Source organism: Actinia tenebrosa, unplaced genomic scaffold, assembly GCF_029948245.1.
Source record: "Actinia tenebrosa isolate PJP-AT-01 unplaced genomic scaffold, QUT_ActTen_1.0 PGA_scaffold5__44_contigs__length_20552954, whole genome shotgun sequence".
NCBI lineage: Eukaryota > Metazoa > Cnidaria > Anthozoa > Actiniaria > Actiniidae > Actinia > Actinia tenebrosa.
The window spans coordinates 11,445,973-11,469,491 of record NW_028292582.1 but is presented as its reverse complement, the minus strand read 5'-3'; the positions used below and the strand labels follow the sequence as shown (position 1 = coordinate 11,469,491).

Sequence of the window (23,519 nt, the reverse complement as noted above, 5' to 3'; positions counted from 1 at the left end):
CAAATTTTGTAGTCACATTGAGCCCTTTGTCACGACAGTTAAAGTCGAAATGTCAACGGAGTGAAAAATTTTTGATAAAAGAGCAACTATGCACTTCACATGCCCAAAAATAAATACCGTATCACGATTGCGGCTATGACGCCAACATGACAACTACGACTTGAGATGATGCCGCCACGCTGGATGACATAAGGGATTAACATAGACATAAACATAACAGCGCCAGAACATGATATATAATCCAGTAAGGTGATGTTGCAAAAGTAATCCAACATGGCGGCTATGACGTCACATGAAAGCCAAGAAACTGAGATTTTACTCTATTTTCTTTTCGAAGGATTGTGAGGAAGAACTCGAAGCTGTGGAGGTTGAAGTCGCTTCGTGCATCAACAGTGGCCACGCGTTGTTAAGTGAGAATAATTTAGATAAAGACAGTTCGGATACCGTTAGAGATGATGTGGACCAACTTCAAGAGGATCTGTCCAAACTGAAAACTGAAATAGATAACCAAAAAGGGATGTAAGTACGCTTAGTATATTAATCTACCAGTTTTCTCTGTAATCACAGAGTGGGACAATCTCGAACGGAACCCTCAGATCCATGCTACGTGAAAACCCAAGATCGACTTGGAATTTAGAAGTTGGTTTTTGCGGAAGGAGGAAAACCGGAGAACACGGAGGATAAACCCTCGATGCACAGGAGAGAAAAAAAACATTTTCTCGCTTGGCATCGTGTGATTACAAGATGGCCGAGCTGTTTATCCTAATAGCCCCCTTCACAGTTCCCTGCGCCATCTTAAAAAGTAGCCGTGCCTTTGCATCGAAGCGAGACGAAAGGTGAGCTTGCAATGATAGAGACCTTTTTAAACACCTCGGACAATTATTCACATATCTCTATCATTGCAAGCTCATCGTTCGTCTCGCTTCGATGCAAAGGCACGGCTACCTTTCAAGATGGCGCAGGGAACTGTTTCCAGTCTTAATATATTAAGCAAGAAACGTCCTAATACTGAATTTTTTTGATTTTTTTTCGTTCAAGGCTGAATAAACTTTCAGAAGAAGAAGATGAAATCAAGAAGGAAAAGACTGCAAAATACCGCGACTGGAGGAAAGAAATCCAAGATCTTATTGACAGCTTAAAAGATAAATTGAAGCGCTTGAGGGCAACCGAGAAAAAGGACCCCAAAGACAAGGACGAGAAGAAAGAATGCACTGACTTAGCAAAGGTTAGTATTTCGATTTCGATTTCGATTTCGATTTCGATTTCGATTTCGATTTTGGTTTTGATTTCAATTTCGATTTCGATTTTGGTTTCGATTTCGATTCCGATTTTGATTTCGATTTCAATTTCGATTTTGGTTTTGGTTTTGATTTCGATTTCAATTTCAATTTCGATTTTGGTTTTGATTTCAATTTCAATTATTTCAATTTCAATTTCGATTTTGATTTCCCCACGTCCTGAAGAAATGCGTAAACATATGTGCTCTAATTACGTGACATCTATTCTTCTGAATTAGGAGTGCTCACGTGACCTAGACAAGCTTCAAGATGAAGTGACTGAGCTAAAGGATTATGGGAAGGGTATGATAGACGATGGTAGCCTTGACGACGAGGAGAGGCAGTTACTGGAAAAAGATCTTGAAGATGTTGATAATGAACTTTATGACGTCACGAAGGATGCTGAGATCATTCAGATTACGTAAGTAGATGAAAAACAGTGATCAAATGTCTTGTTTGATTTGTCAGTCCATTCCTCTGTCTGTCTGTCTGTCTGTCTGTCTGTCTGTCTGTCTGTATATATGTCTGTTTTTGTTTATATGTCTGTTTCTTATCTGTCTTTCTGTCTCTTATCTGTCTGTCTGTCTTACTCTTATCTGTCTGTCTGTCTTACTCTTATCTGTCTGTCTGTCTTACTCTTATCTGTCTGTTTGTCTTTTTCTGACCCATTCATACAATTTCGTTTCGGGGACTTTTTCTCCCGCTTGTCTTTCTCATCTTTTTCTTTTTTTTTTTTGGTTTTTCCTTTTTTTCCTTTACTTTTAGCTATATTTTTCTCTTTCTTTATTCGATAATTCGTTTAATTAATTCTTGTATGAGAAAAATAAATACAAAATTCAATGACAATCAACCACATGATTCAAAATCCGTTGAGATATAAATAACAATGACTCAACCACCATGTTGGTTAATCTAACAAGAGAAGCTTGTGAGGAATGCTTTGTTTTCGTCAACCAACATGGCTGTTATGACATTACACGCACCCTAAGAGTCGCAGATTACTTGCTATAATTAGTTCAGCTTGTATCTTGTCATCCATGGTTCCTGTTCACTCACCGTAAACATCCCATAATAACGTTTTTCTCTTCAACATACTTCTTGTCAGCAACTCTTTTTAAACAAAGGTCTGACGCAATTCACTAACTGTTTTGTTAAAATTCCGTTCTCAATCTCTTCTAAAATAAAAGAATTTTATATACTCTTGGCCCAACCTTTGAGACTCTAAGACTTCTATTGTAAGTCATCGAGGTGTAAAGATAATAGCTCGACTCTTTTGGGTCATTAAGCCTGATTATTATTCTCGTTTCATGCATGTACATCCATCATAATAAGCCTTAAACACCATGCGAGGATGATCGATATCAATTCTTGAGAAAAACACTTCCTATTTTCTGGACTTCACATCAGACAAACAATTTATGCAGCTAGTAAGTTGGGGTTGAAGCTTTTTGTTGTTTAGTTGTAACTTTATTATATTCTAACATTAATTAGTTGTTGAAAAGTGTATATCAATTTATATGTAGTACTAACAACATATACTGTCCAATCTGACAGTCATCTTTTAAGATAAAAAAAACTCTTAAAAAACTCTTACAAAGAGTTATATGATTAATCCTAATATTTTAGATGTGTATGGTTTTGATTTTAAGAAGATTTTCTTTAACACAATTAATTATTTGCCGTAATTAATGTTCAAAAGTTTGATTGATATCAATGTCGGTCTATTTTATACACAACAGACAAGCCAGAGTTCCTCAAACTTGTACTTATTGAACCTTTTCTGCGTAGGTCTTTAGTTTCATTCATTTAATGGTTTAAGCGTGAAAAATATACGAATTTTGAGTTGTGCGTCGAGATACTTGTTTTATGGAAATAATCAAGATTCGTTCTCAGGGAAAGACCATTCCAGAATAGCCATTATATCGTTTCGTTAGCAGTGCCTGCGGAGTAAGAAGCATTCTGATTTACCCGTCTATAAATAAAGCTGATCAAGGAATGTGCTTCTGTCTTTTAAGTTTACAAAATTTGGACTGGTTTATTTCACTTGCTTTGATTATTTATATCATCGACAAGTGATTGTCGTTGAAGTTCTCACAGTGTATCCGCTTGGTCGATCAACTTTCTCGGTTGCTTTGTCTTTGATTTGACATTTTAATATAAGTATTCTTTGATATTTTGTATTCAATATTAACCTCTGGCACGCCTTTTTTGACGATTCTTATGAGGCTAACTTCCGAACTAGAATTCATTATTAAAAAAACTAGTGACAAAATGCCATGAAGACGTCGTAACTTTTTTAGTTAGCTTTTTTATTGACGATAACCCATACGAAAATTTCTGATTCTAGAATTACTTGAAGTATGACGTCATAGAATTAAGTTTATAGCTGTGCAATGCATTTTGGGATGCGTGCCGTTAAATTGTAAAATCCAATTTTCATATTCGTACTTTTGTTTTTTGTTGTTATTAAAAGCATTTTTGAAACTATTCTGCAATTTTCTTTTTTCCATACGACGGATTACTGGTCAAACACATAGCATTCAATCGAGGCTGCATGGTAGTTCAAATTTAAACCTTCTAGCCTCGATTTAATGCTTTACATTTTACCAGTGAGCCAGTGTATGGAAAGTGGCGAATTCTCAGGGTGCATTAGACGTCATAACTGCCATCTTGGTTGACTTTGCAAAATATCTGGTCTTGTTGTCTTTTGTCATATCAACTAGCATGGCGGCAACGTCTTTTGTCCTTTTATACTCATGGGAAGGGATGTATGCCAACAATAGATGTATACTGCGCATGCTCAGGCGTCTGTTCTATTTTTAGACTTGAGAGCATGTACGAACAGCAGCCATCAAGTGAGAACGACCATCCCTTAATGGAAGAATGGCGGGAAAGAGTTAGGAAGGTTAACTTAGGACTGGAAGTAGCTGAAGATAGACTTGATCAACCCAGTGAACTGAAAAACAGAAACGAGATCAAGGAACGCCTGGAAGATATCAAGGTATAGCGTTATTTTTTTTCTCTTTGATTTAAAATTGAATGATATAAGAGGCTATTTGATGTTTCGGCAATAGACAATAGACCTCTGAAGGGCGTAATGTTTTCCCATTCAGACCAAGTGTCATTCTCTTGAGAATAAGATTCTTTGTTTGAATTGTATCCATATTCATGCATTTTCTCATGCGCAACCATTAAAGAAAGGAATGGTACTCTAGAGAATGACACGTGGTCTGAAATTGGGAAGCATTTCCAAGGGAAAGAGGTCTATTAAGTCAAATGTAACACAATGTTTTAGGAGCTGAACATTGGCTTTGCGGAATCAGAACCACAGTTCTTAGAAACCGTCGATCTTGGCAAAGACTTGCTGGCAAAAGATGATGTACCGGATGAAAACAAAATGGAGATCAAAGAAGATCTGGTGTTGATGACAAAAAGATGGGGCGCCTTCAAAACCAAAGGAGAAGACGAAGAGGACAGGTATTTGGAGAAAAAGAATCGCAGAATGTCATTTTGAAATAATCAATTGGCATAAAAGCCGTTGTTATGAATTATCTTGCAAACTGAAAATAGAGGTCAGTGATCACAACAGAATGAACTATTGGCAGTCCTAAATACTATGAATTTCATCCATAACTTTATCTGATGATATAGATTGGCGCCATTTTAATACTATGGTAACCCATCATGCATTAGTAGTGTGTAATAAAAGTTCCTGTCTGTTCTAATTACCAGGCTCCATGAGCTACTCATTGCCACCTCAGAATTTGATGACTTGGTGACCTGGCACGAGCGCTGTGACGACATGCAGGCCTGGATAGACGACACCTTGTCTCTGTTAGAAACTCGTCCCGTGTCTCTATCGGCTTCATTTGGACACATGAAAAGACAACAGAGTGTGACAGAGGTAGGTGATGGTGCCGGAAGTAATTTCCCGCGGGACTCCCATCGTTTAAATGAATGTCTTTCGTTCAAGCCACTCTTGTATATACAATATCCCTTATGTTTGCATAATAAATATCCCGGATGAGGATGTATTTCATTTTCTGGATGACAACATTAGTAATATCTCGAATATAGTACAGTTTACAGTTTTCATTAGACCTGATGATGTTGTCGAGATGACACAGCGAAACGTTGTCTTTTACAATTAGTATTCTTATTAAATTGTATTCATAAAAGTACCTTTATCAAATATCCCGAATGTTGGTGTATATCGATGTTTTTGAATATCCCGGATGATGTTATATGTAAATTCCCGGATGACAACACTTGTAATATCCCGGATGAATAAATTGCTCCCAGATGTTGACTTACTTGACATCCCGTATGAACAGGACGTGTTACAAGACTTGGTACAGAAACAAGTCGAAGTCAATACGATCATCGATGAAGGCAACCAGCTATTGGACGATCCTTCGTGTGGAACTGACGAGAGAAAAGACATACACGATAAGATGATGAAGCTGCATGGGGACTGGAACAGACTGTCCATATCACTGACTGGGAGACAGGAGAGGTAACTATGGCAACTATGCGGGATGAGTATATTTTGTTGTCGCGGTGGTAATGTTATTCCCTTTTTTAGTCAAATATTTGTATAAAACTAAATGGCATGAACGGAGTTTTCGATTGAATGAAAGATGCATGAATGCACAAACGAGGAATAAATTAATATATGTATTGACGGATGTCAATGTTTTCTTTCTCGATACTCTCAAGCATTCAAGATGCTCTTGTCCAGCTCGAACAACAACACAAAGACATGGCAACAACATGGAGGAAGAAGTATGGTCCGTTAAGGAAGTGGATCAGCCAGGCACAGTCCAGACTGAATGGGGAGGAGTTTTCTATTGCACCTGATCTTGACTCGGTCAAGAAACAACGCAAGGACATCGAGGTAAGCCCACCATATACAGTAGTACCTCTATTAAACGGACATTTTGGGACCTTGCCTGATGTCTGCTAAAGAAAGGCATTGTAAAGTGATGGCAACCATTACAGGAGGAAGGAACAATTGAATCTGTTCTAATCTAATTTACACGAGAATTCAGTTTCCCAAGGGAGAACGACCCTATCGTTATGCCTCCTGTCATGGCTGCCATCACGTGATGGTGCAAAGCCTCTATGGGTCGTTTGCAGGGAGTCTGGTAGTGATGGTAAATGACGCCATAATGCAAGTGTCCTATATATGGGAGGAAATCTTCAGGGTCCCGTATGTTCAGTAAGGTACAATCCTGGTGTTTAATTCCTCCAACATGCCGTCTACGAACTGTGACATCATATCATGCTATCTACAAACATAATGCATGGTCTCCATTTTGGTTGATAAAACAAGGCAGAAACAAACAAATAAAAAGCTTTCGCCAAATTTTTTTTTATAAGTTAATTATTTTTAATAATGTTGAATTGTTCCCCAGAAATTCCAAGCCGAAAAGTCATCCCACACGTCAGAAGTGAACGAAGCACTACAAACGGCTGAGTCCGTACTGAAAGGACCACAAGTGGACGAGGAGCAAAAGACTGTGATACAAGGTGAAATGCAGGAGCTACAGCATGGATGGGAAGAACTCGACGAATCCTTGACATGGAAACAAAACAGGTAAACCATCTTGGTCTTAAGATTTCTTAACCTTGGTACTAATAGATATCTCTTTTTTCTATCCACAGGTCATTCCCTTGAATTTTATTTCTTTCTTTGAGTTTGGCCATAAAATTTCCCTTTGGAATAAGATTTGAATCCAATTTATCATGATAGAATAAATGCCGTTCACAGTTCCTGAAAGGTAGTCGTGCCTTTGCACCGAAGCGAGACGAACCGTGACCTTAAAGTGCAAATGAACCCTTCGACAATACTTTCAGTACTGATTCTACATGAAGTAAATAGTTGAATGGTAAAATATTTCTTGATTTGAGTGATGCGTTTCTAAGTTATGAAGGTTTATACTTCCAATATGCTAATGAGTGTGACGTCTATTAAGGCTTAATCAAATATACAAAATCGAACTGGTTCATAGAAACAGTATTTAAAAAGCATCATTATTTTACTCATGGTTTACATGAAAGCTATTTACAATTTTTATTTTCAAAATGGCCAGCATTTAGTATTACTAGTTACAACAAAAACACTCAAATACCTTACCTGACGTCATCATCATTAACATATTGGAAGTATAAACCTTCATAACTTAGAGACGCATCACTCAAATCAAGAAATATTTTACCAATCAACTATTTACTTTATGCAGAACCAGTACTGAATGTATTGTCAAAGGGTTCATTTGCACTTTAAAATGATAGAGACATGTGAATAATATTGTACAAGGTGTTAAAAAAGTTCTCTGTCATTGTAAGCTCACCGTTCGTCTCGCTTCGATGCAAAGGCACGACTACCTTTCAGGATGGTGCAAAGGGACACACAGAAACTGCCTAAAAAAATTCTGTTTTGTTCAAAGAATTGAGGATACGATCAGAAAGCTTGAAAATCAACGGGAAGACAAACTTCGTAAATGGCAAGAAGGATTACAGCAAGTGAACACGTGGATCACCAAGACATCCGAAAACATCAAACCAGAACCAAAACTAGCAAACGATGTAGACTCGGCTTACGACCAGATCGATAATCTACAGGTAAGATTCATAAACCATTCCTTGGCGAATACAGTTACTGAAAGACTTAGAGTAGTTCTCGTATGACTTTGAGAAGCTCACGGCACGAACACGGTCGTGACGCGGCAAGAGATACGCCAGACCAATCACATTGCTCAAGAATTTACTCTCCATCCAATCAAATACCCGGAACACGGTATGAACACGGCGCGGACTCACGGTCACGCCAAGGTCACGGCACTGCTTGACCAATCACATTGCACGAGAAAAAAAACAGCCAATTAAAATTCTAGAAAACGTCACGGTCACGGCAAGGGACGCTTACGGCACTGATTCACAGTCATGCGATAACTGCTCTGTACGCCTCCATATAACAATACGTTTTTTAGGATTTTGTTCGTGACGCGCCGATCTATCAAGACAAGGTGACAAACCTAAACGAGTTCAGCAGTAACTTACTAGCAGATCCCTGCTTGGGTGAAGACGAAAGGCTTCGAGTACGAAACGAAATGGCCGACTGCAACAAACGGTGGAATGAATTTGTGAACCTGGCTAATGCCAGACAATCCAGGTAAGTAAGATATGCTGCTCTTTTCTGCGGGTAGAGCGCTTTATGACAGGACCAAACCTTTGTGACTTAGTCACGTGATGCAGTATACGCGTAGCTTCCTTAATGATACCCAAAGACAATAAATATCAGACAAATATTTTGGCGCTTCAATATTACCCATTTCTTCAAAATAAAGCAACGATTAACACTAACAAAGAAACCATGGTGAATAAGTAATTAATACTAGAAGTAGTGCACTCGCCTCTCACTTTGGGTATCTCTTGAATTTTCGACGATTTTCTCCGAGGTTTTCCGGTTTTCTTCCCTACGCAAAACCAAACTTTAAATTGGATGTGCGAGTTAGCCGTGCCTTGACGTAGATCAGCCCAGAGGTTGTGTATCGATAACATTTGATGGTCATATGAAGGAACAAATCGCTAAGTATACTTCTTTTCTTCAGGCTCGAGCATAACCTCGGAAAGCTAGAAAAAGATCAAGACGATGATTTTAACCGCTGGACAATTCGTTCGGGCCGAGCCTCTGAACTCCTCGATAAATTTGAAAGCAAGATGCCTACAGTTGATGAACCACTGGCCACACAGCTTGAAGACGTAGAAAAGCAAGAGCGAGAATTTGATGTAATAAGACTTGGGTTGATTTTGATGTATTTTTGTTTTGCAGTTTTTGTTGTTGTTTCATTGTTGTTGTGTGGCTTTTGCTGCCGTTGTTCTTGTTGTTACTGCTGCTGTTGGTGTCATTGTTGCTGCTGTTGTTGTTGCTGCTGCTGTTGCTGCTGTTGTTGCTGCTGTTGTTGTTGCTGCTGCTGTTGCTGTTATTGCTGCTGCTGTTGTTGTTGCTGCTACTGCTGCTTTTGTTTTGGTTTTCTTTGTTGCTGTTATTCTTTCCTTCTGATTTGCCTTGTTTGCATGTGTGTGCGTGTGTTCTAAAACTGGTGTCTCGACATTTCATAAAAATCTTTGTTTCTCCCAGGTTTTCGCCAACCAAGTAGACTTGAATGAAACACAAATGGGCGAGACGTTTTCTTTAGGACAAGACATCATCAGTGACAGTAAATACTCTAAATCCAGGAGAGACGGCGTACAGGGACAGCTAAACCTGTTAACCTCAAGATGGGACAGAATCAAAGACTTTGTGGATCTGAGGAAAGGAAGGTAAGAAAATCTTATAAGGTTCAACTATAAACCAATCAAAACACTCCTAATACTGACACCGTCCAATCAAGTGCTAGAATGCACAAGCTATTGATAGACAGGGAAACATTATTGCATTTTCTCCAAGTCACGTGACATTAGCCGCCATTTTTGATGATCCAAACGGTACTAATAAATTGGCATCACAGCTAAAAATAACTGAAGTAACTGGCTTGCGCTCGAGGTCATTCAAGGCATGACTTGAGTATGTCTACACTTGCATTTTGGCAAGGTTAATTATCACGTGTTCTATTAATGCATGACGCCTGTTGCTATTTTTAGAGCCATGTTTTATTTTGAACAGATTGGCACAGACTGCGAAACGTCTACGTGAAAGTCGTCGAAAGAAGCTGGAGGACTGGGAATACAGGTCCGGCGAGTTTGATATATTTCTAACGAACTGTGAACGAGATATTCGCTCGCCTGACACCATTAACGGTGACTTGACAAGCGTTAAAAAACAGATGGAAGACTTCAAGGTATAGCATTATTAGTAGATACATACTCCGTGGAGGTTTTGCAATGCTATGTTTGATAGCTGTATTGTGCATAAGGACAATTCAAACGGAATGCATGAAGTACCACTCTATAGGCAGATACTACGTGTATGTTCGTATTGTTTGTTTCTGTTAGCGGTATTGTGAAAAAAGATGATTTAAGTACTTACCTGTTTCTACTCTTATGCGCATGCGCGACAGCACCGCTGACCTATATGCTCACCGTGACACTTGCACTATATAAATTTAGCATTACTTGTTTCACAGATTGCAATGTCAAAGGTTCGTAGCCAGAAACGCAAAGTGTTTGAATACGGGCAGTATACCGATGAGGTCATCGCCGACCCGATCATGGACAACGTGTCACGTGACCATATCAAGATTGAAAAGGAGGCACGCATTGATCGATGGGGTCACATCGAAGACATGATGAACAACCAACAAGCAAGGTAAGAAACCCCTGATGTTAGGGCAAGGTCAAAGCTATTGATCTAAGTGGCGGATAATGGCAAATAGAGAGAGAGAGAGATACTTAGGTGTTTTGCTTTAAATGTTTTCATAGACTGAAAGAAAAGTTACAAGAATTACAGAAGGGTCAAGCTGAGATGGATGGATGGAACACACAGCTCGTCAATGTACAAACGAAGATAAAAAACCTTGAAGAATTGAGCTCCGAACCAATAGGAAAAGACCCTGATGCCATAGAAAAACAGAAACGACAAATGAAGGTGAAATATAAATCATTGTTTTTAATGCTTTTGACTTTTTTTAAACCATATATTTTGAGATTCAAATTTCATGAATATTGTTATGAGCCTTTTTTGAGATTGATAGCGCAGGATGCATTCTGGTCTAGCTTGGGTACAAACAACACTATATAAGACATGATGGGCAAAATGTTTATACTCAAGCTAGACCAGAATGCATCATGTTCGCTATCTCAGAAAATGGTAAGGTCCTTGTGCATTTAGGATAGATAAAGTTATAGTAAACAATTAAGGGATTTACACGTGGTCCGACATTGGTTAACCCTTCGCCCAGTCGAGAAAAGCATCCAGATAACAACCTCCACGCATTTTATAGCCATTCTATACTGAACGAGTTTTGTATTCATTTTTTTTTTTTTTTTTTTTTTTTTTTTACAGAAAGCTAACCAAGAGAAAGATTCCCTTGACTCACAAGTATCTGACTTCCTGACGTACTCCGAAGACCTGATGGATAAACCAGGCATCAGCACTGAAGATCGACGCCACATCGATAGACAGTGCGACGTGCTGGAACTAAGATGGCATAAAGCAAAGGGAGAACTTGAACGCAGAGACAAAAGGTAAAAAATACCCGCATAAACCACAGGGAGCCCAACTACGGTTTTCGTGCTAGTACAGTTGATGTCCGAGAAGAACACATAAAAAAATATTTACAAAAGTCTCAATAAAAACGATTAATTATTAACCACATACATTTACTTTAATGCAATTGTGCTTCCTTGTGTTTAAACTTTCTAAAGAAACTCTTTCTTATCCGAATCCTTTGCGCACTAGATTTTAGTTTTTCTAGCATGCGCATGTAGAGTTACCTCTCCCAAAACAGTTTCTTTCTTTTTATCAGTTAAATGCATCTCCTTAAAGACACGTCATTTTACGCTTTCCCTTGCGCGTAAAATCTTTAGGACTCCATACGCATACGCATGACAAAGTGGCCACTTAAAGACCTTTCTTAATTAAATATCTTGTTTCAGCTTGGAAGAGAAACAAGAAGGACTAAACAAGAGACAAAAGGCTCTTTTCTCTGAGTGGCAGACACGAAAGACCGAAGTATCTGTGTGGATTGCTGATATGGAACAACGAATCAAATCCCTGGACACGGTAGCACCAGATGTGGATAAAACAAGGAATCAGTACCAAGAACTGAAGGTGCGTTTGAGCGTTTTGATTGGTTGAGCTGCAATAGATATCGCGGTGTGATTGGTTCAATATATGGCATCATTTATTTTACATTAATTCTAATTAAGTCACATGACAGGTGACAAGCTGATATCCTGTGAGCATATCGTGAGCCAGTGTGAGCCAATCACAATGTAAAACGATGTGTGACGTATAAGAGAATATCACGTGACGCACTTAGCCAATAGGAATCTGATCTGAAAAACTGAATAATAATTGTTTTTTCCCTGACAGGATATCCAAAGAGAAGTCACCGTCTACGAGAAAGAAGTTCGCCGACTGGAAGATCTTGCTGAAACAATGATAGAAGACCCGGGCATTCACGCTAACGAGAAGGGACTGGTGACTAGTGAGAAACTGTCAATCAGAGAACACTGGGAGTCACTCAACACCAAGGCCCACAACGTACAACGAAAGTACGTGACTAATTGTTTTATTAAAACGAACAAACCAAAGAAAAATATGTATCGTGTTGATGGGGATGTTTGCGGTCTTAGCTCTCCCCAGTCCATATACCCGTGTGGTTGTCCCAGAAATCTTTGCGGGATTAGACCTTCCCAGTCTCCAGCCCGCGTGATTGCGGGTCCAGATCTCCTCAGACTCCAGATGGTTTCTAATACTGCGTGAATTAGTTTTGGCTTCCAGGCTTATGGTTACCTTTTAAGATGGCCAAGATCAACATTTTATGAAGTCAAATGAATGATTTAATGATTTCATGTTACTTTAGGCTGGATGACAGAGTGCGAGTACTTGAGAATGAACAGAATAGAAAACTACAAGAATGGAGACAAAAAAGCGCTCCTTTGGACGACTGGATAAATGACGCCGAGACGAAAGTTGAGTCTTACGACCCTATAGCTTACGACGTCAAGAATGTACAGCAGCAAAACAAAGAAAACGAGGTAGATAATCCGTACATTCCCAACCCCTTAACCAATGCTCGAATTTTGCAACATCTTTTGGAGAGTCAAACGCCTCCCTTAGAGGAGATTTAGTATGTCTGTGAAACGGAACTGTCTTGATCAATGGAATTTGAAGGCATCCTTTCAACCAATCACGTGTGAGATCATTGCTCAGCCACTGAAAATACACGAACACGGTAGCTAAATTTGCTCTAAAAATAAAAAAGCCGGCATTTTAATGAACAATGTTGTATCTTTAATAGCTGATGTTAAAAAGTCTTCACAAAAAGCAACCAAAGTTTGACGAAGTCATCGATTTTGGTAACGTCCTGCTGAAGGGTACACACATTGCACGAGATGATCGCAACAAGATACAAGATGATATGGAGTCTTTACAAGAACGTTGGGAAAATGTTGACGATATCGTTGCTAAGCGACATGACGAGTAAGTCCTGAAAACCTTTGATTTCCATTTCAATGATATTTATGAAAATTAAACTTTTGGGATTATCGAGTATTGAATATCATTGCCATACTCGATAGAGTTTATCCCATATTTTGAAATCTGACTTCAATCCATATTTGGTAATTGGAAGTCTTCCATATTTGGTAACATTTTCATCTCTTCCATATTTGGAATTAATAATTTGCCTCTATCTCTTTTCCATATTTGTAAAAAAATGAATTTTTTCAAGTCTAAATTGGGTTTTCTAGCTGTGTAGCTTTTACCTACTTCAAGTCTTAATGTACAGCGTTGTTTTTTTCTCACTGCAATTTATTTGTATATATTGTAATAAACTCATTGTTGTTGTAGTTGTTGTTTAGAGACGGTGTTTATTTTCTAAACCGAAGTAAAGAATATTTTTAATTGTTCAATAGCATCCAAGTCCGGCTGAAAGAACTCGAAGAAGAAGAGAAGGAAAGAAAGAAGAAAGACGAATTCGAAAGAAAACGACGAGAGGAGGAGAGAAGACAAAAAGAAATCGAAAAACAGAAGGCAGAAGAAGAAGAAAGAAAGAAACGAGAAGAAGAAGAAAGAGAACGACTAGAAGAAGAAAGAAGGAGGAAAGAGTACGAGGAAAGAATAAGAAAAGAAGAGCTCAAGCGACAAAGATTAGAGGAAGAAATAAGAAAAAGAGAAGAGGAGGATGAAAGAAAACGAAGAGAAGAGGAAGAAAGACGAAGAGAAGAAGACGAAAGACGAAAAGAAGAAGAACGAAAGAGAAAGGAAGAAGAAGCTAACAAGGTTTGTTTTTACGATATTGTTTAGCATTGTTAATCTTTTAGTTGGTTTAGGTTTTAGTATTTTTTTATCAATTTGTCTTCGAATTTTTCATTTTCATATTTTTCGTAGTACATCCAAATGACTTACGAACCTCGAATCTCGATACCCTTTGAACAAGAAGTCATGCTTCAAAGCGAGCCACAACTCGAGTCCTCACCAGACCAATGGCAAGATTCCTTTGCTGAAGCAGAAGCAGAAAGTCGAGAGAGACTGGGTCTATGGAGAGATGACGCCGACTCAGTGCGTCGATGGATAAAACAACGAGAGCCGACGCTAGATGACGAGAGTGATAATGAGGATCTTGTTGGTTTAAAAGAACAAAGAAAAGGACTTACGGTAATAGAAATAGCTTGGTTTATCAACCAATCAAATTACGTGTTCTTAGCAGGTTTTGGGATGTATTTAGATCAATGCCACTGCGCATGTCTATTCCATTTTTTTTCAGTTTTCACTTTCTCATCGTATCGATGGATGTTAAAAATGTCATAAGAAAATGGAACCTCAACCTTTCATTTTTACTCCGACTTATCATAAATATATGAATATTTTTTTTTCAAAATGCGTCCCACATGGAAAGGAGTAACTATGGATAATAAGTCATCAGCGAAAAAATCAACATATCGGGTATGCTGGTCATAGCAAGGGGTTAATCATCTACGGACTAGGGGCCAACTAACCTCTCCCTTAGGCTTCGGCCGAGCTTCCTGATCAGTCTGTAAATCCAGGGATAGCGGTGTCGGGGTCGAAATCTCCGGCGTAGCCGTAAATGCTTCGCGCTGCCATACGACGGTTCAGCACTCGATGTCTGGAAGTATGGTCCTCAATTATTCAATCAATAAAAAAGTTTTAAAATGTTCCTAAAAATATAGAGATTTAGAAAGGCCAAGAGGAATCCTTAGTGTGCATTAGTTGCGTTTTTACTAACCACGCTTCTGATTTTGAGTCCGAAAATAATCAGTCCTACCTTAGCTAAAAATTTCATTTAATATTTTCCTAACCATTCAACGGACGCTTATTCTTTTCTTCAGAAACTGGAAAACGAGTTAGTCGAGTATCAACCTACCTATGATGACATCAGCAGGAGATCCGAGTTGCTGGCCGAAGACCAGTTCCTGAGCGATGAGGACAAGCAAGCTCTGAATGAAGATATGGAGGACGTCAAAACACGATGGGACAACATGGCCAACGTTAAAGAACAGAAAATGAAAAGGTGAATGAAGATGAATGATTTATAAGAAAATGGCATGGCAGCCATGTTGGATGATAGAAGTAGTCTGAAAGCATGGGGAGCTTCACCAAGATGGCAGTAAAACCAATTGTAAACCAGTACTATGATATTATATGTTAACTGTTGTATTTCGCTTTACCACAGGGTGGAAAACAGAATTAGTCAAAAGGAAAAGAGAAAACTAAACGATTTGATTGACTGTCGAGCTGATATCAAGAACCTGAATGACTGGATTACTAACAAGAATAACCAGTTTGACAGGTTAAGCCCAGTAGCCGATGACTTACCAACCCTCTTGAAACAACGAGACGAACTCAAGGTAAAGTTGTCGTATTCCAATCGCATTTATCAAATTCAGAGGAGGACTGGTAGAGCCCTCCTTCTTCCCTGAAGTAGTTCGGTCGATAGAGCAAAACCATCGACATTTGCAATCTCTTGTTCCAGCCAACTTCTCTTCCGCGTAGGAAAGGCACATTGCACATCAAAAACTGAATTACACTGAGAAACCTATCTTAATATTTGGTTTCATTGTTTTGTTCTTCAGGATTTCTCAAAAGATATCGCAGATCACGACCCTAAATTCACCGAATGCATCCAATCAGCTCACAAGCTATCCAAAGACCCCGCCCTGTCGAAGGACGAAAGTGACGTCATCCAAAAAGATGCTGAAAAATGCGAAGAAAGATGGGATGGGCTCAACGAGAAAGTACGACAACGTGTAGAAAGGTAATGATAATATGTTCGTACAACCATCTCATATTGGTAGAGGTTTTTTGGTGTCTACTTTGATTCGAGGGTTTTTTAAAATACAGGGTAACAGGTTTGTTAGCCACCGACCAAAGTAATCAGTCGGAACTAAATTTCAGCGTGCAGCTCTCAGCTAACGAGTTCGCATGTTTATGAAAATAGCAGTTAGTGCTACCCTCGTAAAACAAGGACGATTTGGGTACCACTGTATGATAAAATATTAATGTAATATAATTTCTTTCAGTATTGTCGAACAATTGCCTCCACTGCAAAGGAAGCAAAAGGAACTTCTTGGCGACTGGGACGACAAGCTCGACAGGTTTAAAAAATCCATAAAGAAATCCTACAATAACCTCGATGAACAGCGAGCGAAGTGGCCCTTGGTAAGCTCGAGTTTCATAAGTACCCCGATTAAAGATTGATTAGTTTGCGATGACTTATCGATTTGTTTATGTTTGTAGAAGGAGGATAAGCTTGTTTCGTCGGTTGACTTGACAGACGAATTGATTGAAAGAGTTGATCAAAACGAAACTGTTGAATGGAGACCAACTGTAGATACGTCCAATGAACAACTTGCTAAGTACGAATACAATAGGCCTTTTCGGCCTTTCTTTTTTTTCTCCTTTCCTTCCTTCCATCCCTCCAGTCATCTATCCATTCATCCATTCACCCATTCACCCACTAACCCATCCACCCATTCACCCACTAACCCATCCACCCATTCACCACTAACCCATCCACCATTCATCCACGACTCATCCTTTTTCCCCCATTTTACATTTTCACCAATGTAAAACGCGTTTTCCCTCCGCAGAATACGCGTTAAGTTACAGAGGATCCAGCGAGACAAGAAGAACCGCAAATGGTCTTTCATCGAAGCGATCAAAGGAGTATTTGGCTTTGGGCGCAAACCAAAGAAAACAGGCATAAATCTTGACAGCCTGATTATCCAATTTGAAGAACACGAGGTAACGCTTCACGCTTCACATTGTTACGCAAAGCTATTGACTTCCTATAGTCACGCCATCTCATAATCCTATTGTTTGTTTAGGATCTAATGCAAGAGGTGTCGTCACTTCAACGACCAGCCAATGAGATCGTTGATTCTTGTAACACAATCACCGCCAGTCGTGACGTAGAAGAGCAGAACATCATGAAGGTGGATGGAGAGATGCGCGCTGTGAATGCGCAGTGGAATACACTGAACTTTAAAGTTATTGAAAGGGAAAATAGGTAAGACATTATTACTACTACTAATGATGATGATAATAAAGATAATAATGATGACGATGATGATGACGATGGTGATGATGATGATGGTGATGGTGATGATGATGATGATGATGATGATGATGATGATGATGACGGTGATGATGACGATGATGATGATGTTATGCTAATAATAATAACGATAATGATAATTTATTTCATCCAATGTTGCAGTATAAACTGAATTTCAAATTAGCTTAGCAATATAAATTTGGAGAAACATGGATATTATTAGTAATAAATTAATAATTAATAATATGATAATATTAGCATACATATATAATACATACATTAAATATTTGAAACAACGGTTGCACTTTATGTGATAATTATTCATAGTTATGACACATAAAAACTCTAATACCATATTAACTGTCAGCATTTTTCCATGAAGTTCCTGCCTTCTCAAATTAAATGTGACTGACAGAAACCTTCACTTAAATCAATATTGATTTTTGCGAGAGACATTAAGATCTCTTGGCGATCCGTGTTTGCTTACCGGCGCATTCTCGTGTAACTGGCTTCAAATCCTACACAAATCGGTCTTTCCTTCTTGTTCGTGCTAACAAACCATATACAATATCGTGAGGTCTTGCTAGACCAGGCATCATGGACGACGATGAAGAAGACTTGACCAGTTCTATCGAGATAGCTGCAGCAACGGCTCAACTAATGCAGTATAGGTAACGATAAAAGCAAGTGAACTCTCGCTCACGTCCTGCAGAATTGATACCATTTCTTGCCTTAAATGTTGTGTGAACATTCAAGAAACATTTTACAAACTGTTCGAAAATAATGCTCAGTATGTATTGGATTTTTTACGAAACAATATTGCATTATATCTTTGGACCTCTTATTAGTCTCTGAGGAGAAAACGTGGATCATTTATTTTGCATTTACAATAAGTTTGAAAAAGTTTTTAAACTGAAGTTCAAAATAGTATATTCTACTATTTGAGGCAACTGTTTTCAGTCTTAGCTTTCATAGACGTGGCTTATTATTTTCAAAAGGAAACAGCTATTTATGCTTCTGAATTCCTTTATGTATTACAGTGTCATAGTATTTTTATTTCATCGTAGAGGCTTAGAATTAATCCAAAGGGTACTCAATATGTCAAGGTCAAAAAACGGTTCCCAGCCATACCTTACTAGTGAAGCCAAGACAAAAATATGTCTACGAAATGATGACCTTGATAGAGTTGTAGTGTACCAGAGAACCAACCTCTGATTAAATTCACTATAACTTTCCAAAACTTTGATTTTCACCGACATTTTCTAATAACTGCCAGATACGTTACATTTATCGCAATAATAAACAAGGTTTAAGGATAACGAGTTTTTAATGAACTAAAATTCTGCATCAACTGGACTTAAATCGACGAATATTGTAATGCAAGTTCAACTATCAATATGTACATTTTGCACAAATGCAAACAACTTGAAGTAAACATAAATATAATATCAAAATCTACACGCAGACGGAGCAATTCTTTTTATGATTTAACACATGCCTACGTATAAAAGAAATTTGAAAAACTTTAAAAACCTTAACCTGAGATTTTTTGCTCAAGCGCTTTCTTCTAACGAAAAGACATTGAACGAACACAAAAGCATACACTTAGAGTGAGGTATTAAATGTTCTATTTGTTTATTTAAAGGCTTGAACTGCTGGCAAAGGAGATCGAAGATGAGTACCAGGAATTTGACGCTTGGAGAGAGAATTGTGAGACTATGAACCAGTTCCTTAAAGAATGCGAGCGGCTACAGAAGGACGAGGAGAAGATTGGTACCGATGTGGAGACGCTGCAAGCGCAAATTAAAGACTGTCAGGTATGTGACTCTTTCCTCTCCTCTCTTCTCCTTTCTTCCTTTCCCTTCTCTTCTCCTTCTCTTCTTCGACAGATATTAAGAATTTAAAGTCTTTCCCAACATTTAGGAACAAGATTAAAAACTTTTCTGTTCTTGCTTTTTCTTGTGGTTCCGAGTGATCGATTTACCTCACTTTTGATTCAACTACATAGACTACACTACAATAATGTAAATCTTAATATATTATTATTTTATATACTATCTTTTTATTTATAATGATGTACATATCTAGATTTTAATACACGACTTTTATGTAAACCAGTTATCACAACTGATGAAATTTCGTGACTAAATAAAGCTCATTCATTCATTCATTCCTCCTCTCCTCTTTTTTCCCTTCTCATTTCACCTCACATATGGCCATTTAATCCAGGAATTCAAAAAAGAAGTAGATGAATACACACCTCAAGCTGATAAGGCGTTCGAGAAGAGTCAAAACCTGATAGACAGTGGTAGACTGGACAAAGCTGATATGGATGGAGTAGAAAAGACTAGAGATGTGTTGCAGAATCGATGGAAAGGCATCAATGAACGTATGAAAACTAGACAGGACAAGTGAGTGGCACACTGTGTTGTATGAGCTGATTTTCTGTGTATTTCATCATCATCATCATCACGATTATCATCATCGTCGTCGTCATCATATATCATCATTATCGTCGTCGTCGTCATTTATCATCATCGTCGTCGTCGTCGTCGTCTTCGTCATTTATCATCATCGTCGTTGTCGTCGTCATCGTCATATATCATCATTATCATCGCCTCGTCATCATCATATATCGATTCATCATATATATTTTCATCATCTTCATTATTATATCATCATTAACATCGCCATCATCATCATAAACTTCACCACATCGCAAGACGAAAGCTAGCATCATTTATTTATTTATTTTATGATTCGCCCAAGTGCAGGTGATAGTATACTCCAATAGGACTCATCATTTATTATAGAGAACAGAATGTAACTATTTCCCTTATATTTCTTATTATCATCATTCAGTTTGGATGCAGCTCTCCTTGAGCATCTAAAGAAGGATTCAGATAGTCGCCTGTGGAAGTGGAGAGATGATTCGCTGAAACTCGAACACACTCTAACTGATGCGCACCGGAAGATCAACAGTGATGTGGACGAGACGGATTTTGTTGCCATCAACGAGAGCGCGGAACAGCTGCAGGTAAAGCTATTCATTATTATTGTCTTCTACGACTGTCTACATCTCTCATCATCACCACCATCATTATACCAATAATATCATTATCATTATCATCACTACCATCACCAAAACCAAAACAGGTAAAGCTATTCATTATTATTGTCTTCTACGACTGTCTACATCTCTCATCATCACCACCATCATAATACCAATAATATCATTATCATTATCATCACTACCATCACCAAAACCAAAACTACAATCACACCTCCATCGCCATCGCCACCGCCTTCACCGTTATCATCATCATCACCACCACCATCGGTAGTGTTGATGATATCGATGATGGTACACAAAAGTTCCAAGAAATTGCGACAAAAAAATTCATGATTTTAAAAGAGCAACCTTTCCAAACATTATTTGCTGATTCTCATCCCATGATTTTTATTTATTCCTTTCACAGTCACTCGAAAGCGCAGTAGACGATGTCTTTAACGAGCACATGTCGAACATTTCCGACTCTGGCAAGGATCTGGTCGGACAGAAAACCCTTGACTCTCACGAAGAAGGCGAAGTTCACCATGCGTTAGACTCACTCAATAAACGCCTTGGTGACATCGAGAAATCTGCTCAAGAAAAGAAAACAAAGTAGGATATATATATATATATATATGATTACGAGTTGTTACGAGTATTGTACGAAAGTATCCGACTTGAATACGACTGGACACGACTGATATACGAATGATTTGATTGTTTCTTAGGATCAAAAATGCATCTAGTAAATACTTCCATCGTTCCCTGTCGAATATGTCTTTTAATGCCAATGAAATAGAGGAGAAAATGGAAATGGAATTTAGTGATGTTGGTGCTGATGTCGGAGAAGTGCAGAAACAATTAGCTAATCTACAGGTAAATTAATTGGTGATGATGATGAGGATGGGGATCGTAACACTTATGATGCTTGGCGATGATGACGAGGTAAATGATGACGATGGTGAAAATCAATAGTGATGGCTATATGATGATGGCAATGATGTTGATGATGATGAGGATGATTATGATGGTAATGATGATGGTGGTGATGTTGATGGTCATGATGATGATGATGATGATGATGATGAAGGTGATGATGATGACGGTGATTATGATGATGAAGGTGATGACGAAGGTGATGATGACATGATGGTGATGATGGTGATGATGATGGTGATGATGATGACGGTGATTATGATGATGATAATAGTAAGGTTGATGAGAATGATGATGATGAAGGTGATGATGATGATGGTGATGATGATGGTGATGATGATGATGATGGTGATAATAGTAAGGTTGATAATGATGATAATTATGGTGAAGGTGATGATGATAATATTGGTGTTAATAATATTATAATGCTAACCATTATCTTAACAAATTTCATTCATTCTCTTTGTAATCACCCGCAGTCATTAGAAGATCAAATGACCGAACAAGACAAAAAACTTGAAGAACTGAAGATCCAGCTGCAGGACAGCAAGACGAAAGGACTGCTTCACGACGACGACGAACAACAGATCCTTGACAAGATCAGTAAACTAGAAATAACCATGGACAGAGTAAACACTGCTCATGATGAAAACAAGAAAAGGTAAAGGTTTAGACGTTTCTTTCTCCCTCTCCTTCAACCTAAAGTGAGAATAAATACATGTCAAAAGTCGTGTAGCGTTAGTACACTCGCCTCACAACTCTAGAGTCTCAGGTTTGATTTCTGGACTCAACATCACATACATTAGTGAACCAAGGGTGGTGTAGTGGTAGTACACTCGCCTCACAACTCTAGAGTCTCAGGTTTGATTCCTGGACTCAACTTCACATACATTAGTGAATCAAGTGTGGTGTAGTGGTAGTACACTCGCCTCTCACCTCTGGGGTCTCAGGTTTAATTCCTGGACTTGGCATCACAAATGAGCAGAGTTTGTTAGGTCTTTCCCCTGATTTAAAGGTTTTTCTCCATTCTCCAAGATCTCCGGTTTTCCTCCATCCGCATAACCTAACACGCTAAATAACTTTCCATCTGTGAGTCAGCCGTACCCTGACTTTTATCAGCCACGTGGTGGTCTCTGGATATGATGAAGTAAGAAGGATATGATATCTGTTTTTGGGCTTCAAAGAGAAGCGAAAAAGCCTTCAAAAACTCACCTTTTTTGACATCCGTAAGCTGAATTATTTTGGTTTATTTTCTGACGCACAGGTTGACGCAGACCTTGATCGTCCTGCACGAAGAGTTGATGGAAGAGATTCACGATTGGTTGAACGATACAGAGAAACAAGTAGATTCGATTCAAGCTAATCAGGATGATATCGCGTCGTTAAGAGAAGAACACACTAACCATAGCGTAAGTTGATGATGGTGATGGTGGCGATAATGATGATGATGATGGTGATACATATTGATGACGGTAATGGTTATTGTGATGGTGATGATGATTATTGCAGTAGTGATGATGACTATAATGATGATACATGATGATAAAACATGATGATGATGGTGATGGTGATGATAATGATGATGATTGCAAAGACTATGCTAGTGATGATGTTGGTGATGATGGTGGTGATAATGATAATGATTATGTTAGTAACTGTGGTGCTGCCGGTGCTGATAGTGGTGATCATTATAATGATACATTATAATGATAGTGCTGTTGATAATATCGTTGTTTTCGTATGGCGGAATGTAATGAAATAACTCTTCTCTTAAACAAAACCTTTTTTCAGGAATTAAAGGAAGAGATCGCATCGTTCGAGCCAACCTTCAACAGAGCCATTTCCCTCAGCAGAAAACTACTCAACGATCAAATAGTCGATTCTGAACGAGCACAAAGCTACGAAAACGAGACAAAAAACCTAAATGAGAGAATGGAAGTCGTCAACCTGAAAACCATGGACAATGGGACAAAGTAAGTCAAAGTACCACTCTCCCTCTGATCA

At 38.4% G+C, this 23,519-nt stretch overlaps 1 protein-coding gene across 1 annotated transcript in view; it reads left to right on the top strand.

Annotated features, from left to right (window-relative positions):
- The window catches only part of LOC116304392 (uncharacterized), a 70,437-nt gene that overhangs the window by 43,187 nt on the left and 3,731 nt on the right, over nt 1-23,519 (top strand). Inside the window, exons 78-115 of the mRNA XM_089038061.1 lie at nt 338-519; nt 1,039-1,225; nt 1,517-1,698; nt 4,101-4,278; nt 4,573-4,754; nt 5,010-5,181; nt 5,612-5,793; nt 5,997-6,174; nt 6,695-6,876; nt 7,730-7,904; nt 8,273-8,454; nt 8,894-9,071; nt 9,424-9,605; nt 9,949-10,123; nt 10,409-10,590; nt 10,704-10,869; nt 11,287-11,468; nt 11,880-12,054; nt 12,319-12,500; nt 12,812-12,986; nt 13,250-13,431; nt 13,866-14,232; nt 14,341-14,607; nt 15,300-15,481; nt 15,644-15,818; nt 16,044-16,225; nt 16,491-16,629; nt 16,708-16,826; nt 17,061-17,214; nt 17,298-17,479; nt 19,173-19,344; nt 19,757-19,938; nt 20,390-20,564; nt 21,007-21,191; nt 21,308-21,455; nt 21,995-22,176; nt 22,780-22,924; nt 23,307-23,488. Coding sequence (XP_088894187.1) covers nt 338-519; nt 1,039-1,225; nt 1,517-1,698; nt 4,101-4,278; nt 4,573-4,754; nt 5,010-5,181; nt 5,612-5,793; nt 5,997-6,174; nt 6,695-6,876; nt 7,730-7,904; nt 8,273-8,454; nt 8,894-9,071; nt 9,424-9,605; nt 9,949-10,123; nt 10,409-10,590; nt 10,704-10,869; nt 11,287-11,468; nt 11,880-12,054; nt 12,319-12,500; nt 12,812-12,986; nt 13,250-13,431; nt 13,866-14,232; nt 14,341-14,607; nt 15,300-15,481; nt 15,644-15,818; nt 16,044-16,225; nt 16,491-16,629; nt 16,708-16,826; nt 17,061-17,214; nt 17,298-17,479; nt 19,173-19,344; nt 19,757-19,938; nt 20,390-20,564; nt 21,007-21,191; nt 21,308-21,455; nt 21,995-22,176; nt 22,780-22,924; nt 23,307-23,488 — 6,899 coding nt within the window. The remainder of the gene's footprint in view (nt 1-337; nt 520-1,038; nt 1,226-1,516; nt 1,699-4,100; nt 4,279-4,572; nt 4,755-5,009; nt 5,182-5,611; nt 5,794-5,996; nt 6,175-6,694; nt 6,877-7,729; nt 7,905-8,272; nt 8,455-8,893; nt 9,072-9,423; nt 9,606-9,948; nt 10,124-10,408; nt 10,591-10,703; nt 10,870-11,286; nt 11,469-11,879; nt 12,055-12,318; nt 12,501-12,811; nt 12,987-13,249; nt 13,432-13,865; nt 14,233-14,340; nt 14,608-15,299; nt 15,482-15,643; nt 15,819-16,043; nt 16,226-16,490; nt 16,630-16,707; nt 16,827-17,060; nt 17,215-17,297; nt 17,480-19,172; nt 19,345-19,756; nt 19,939-20,389; nt 20,565-21,006; nt 21,192-21,307; nt 21,456-21,994; nt 22,177-22,779; nt 22,925-23,306; nt 23,489-23,519) is intronic.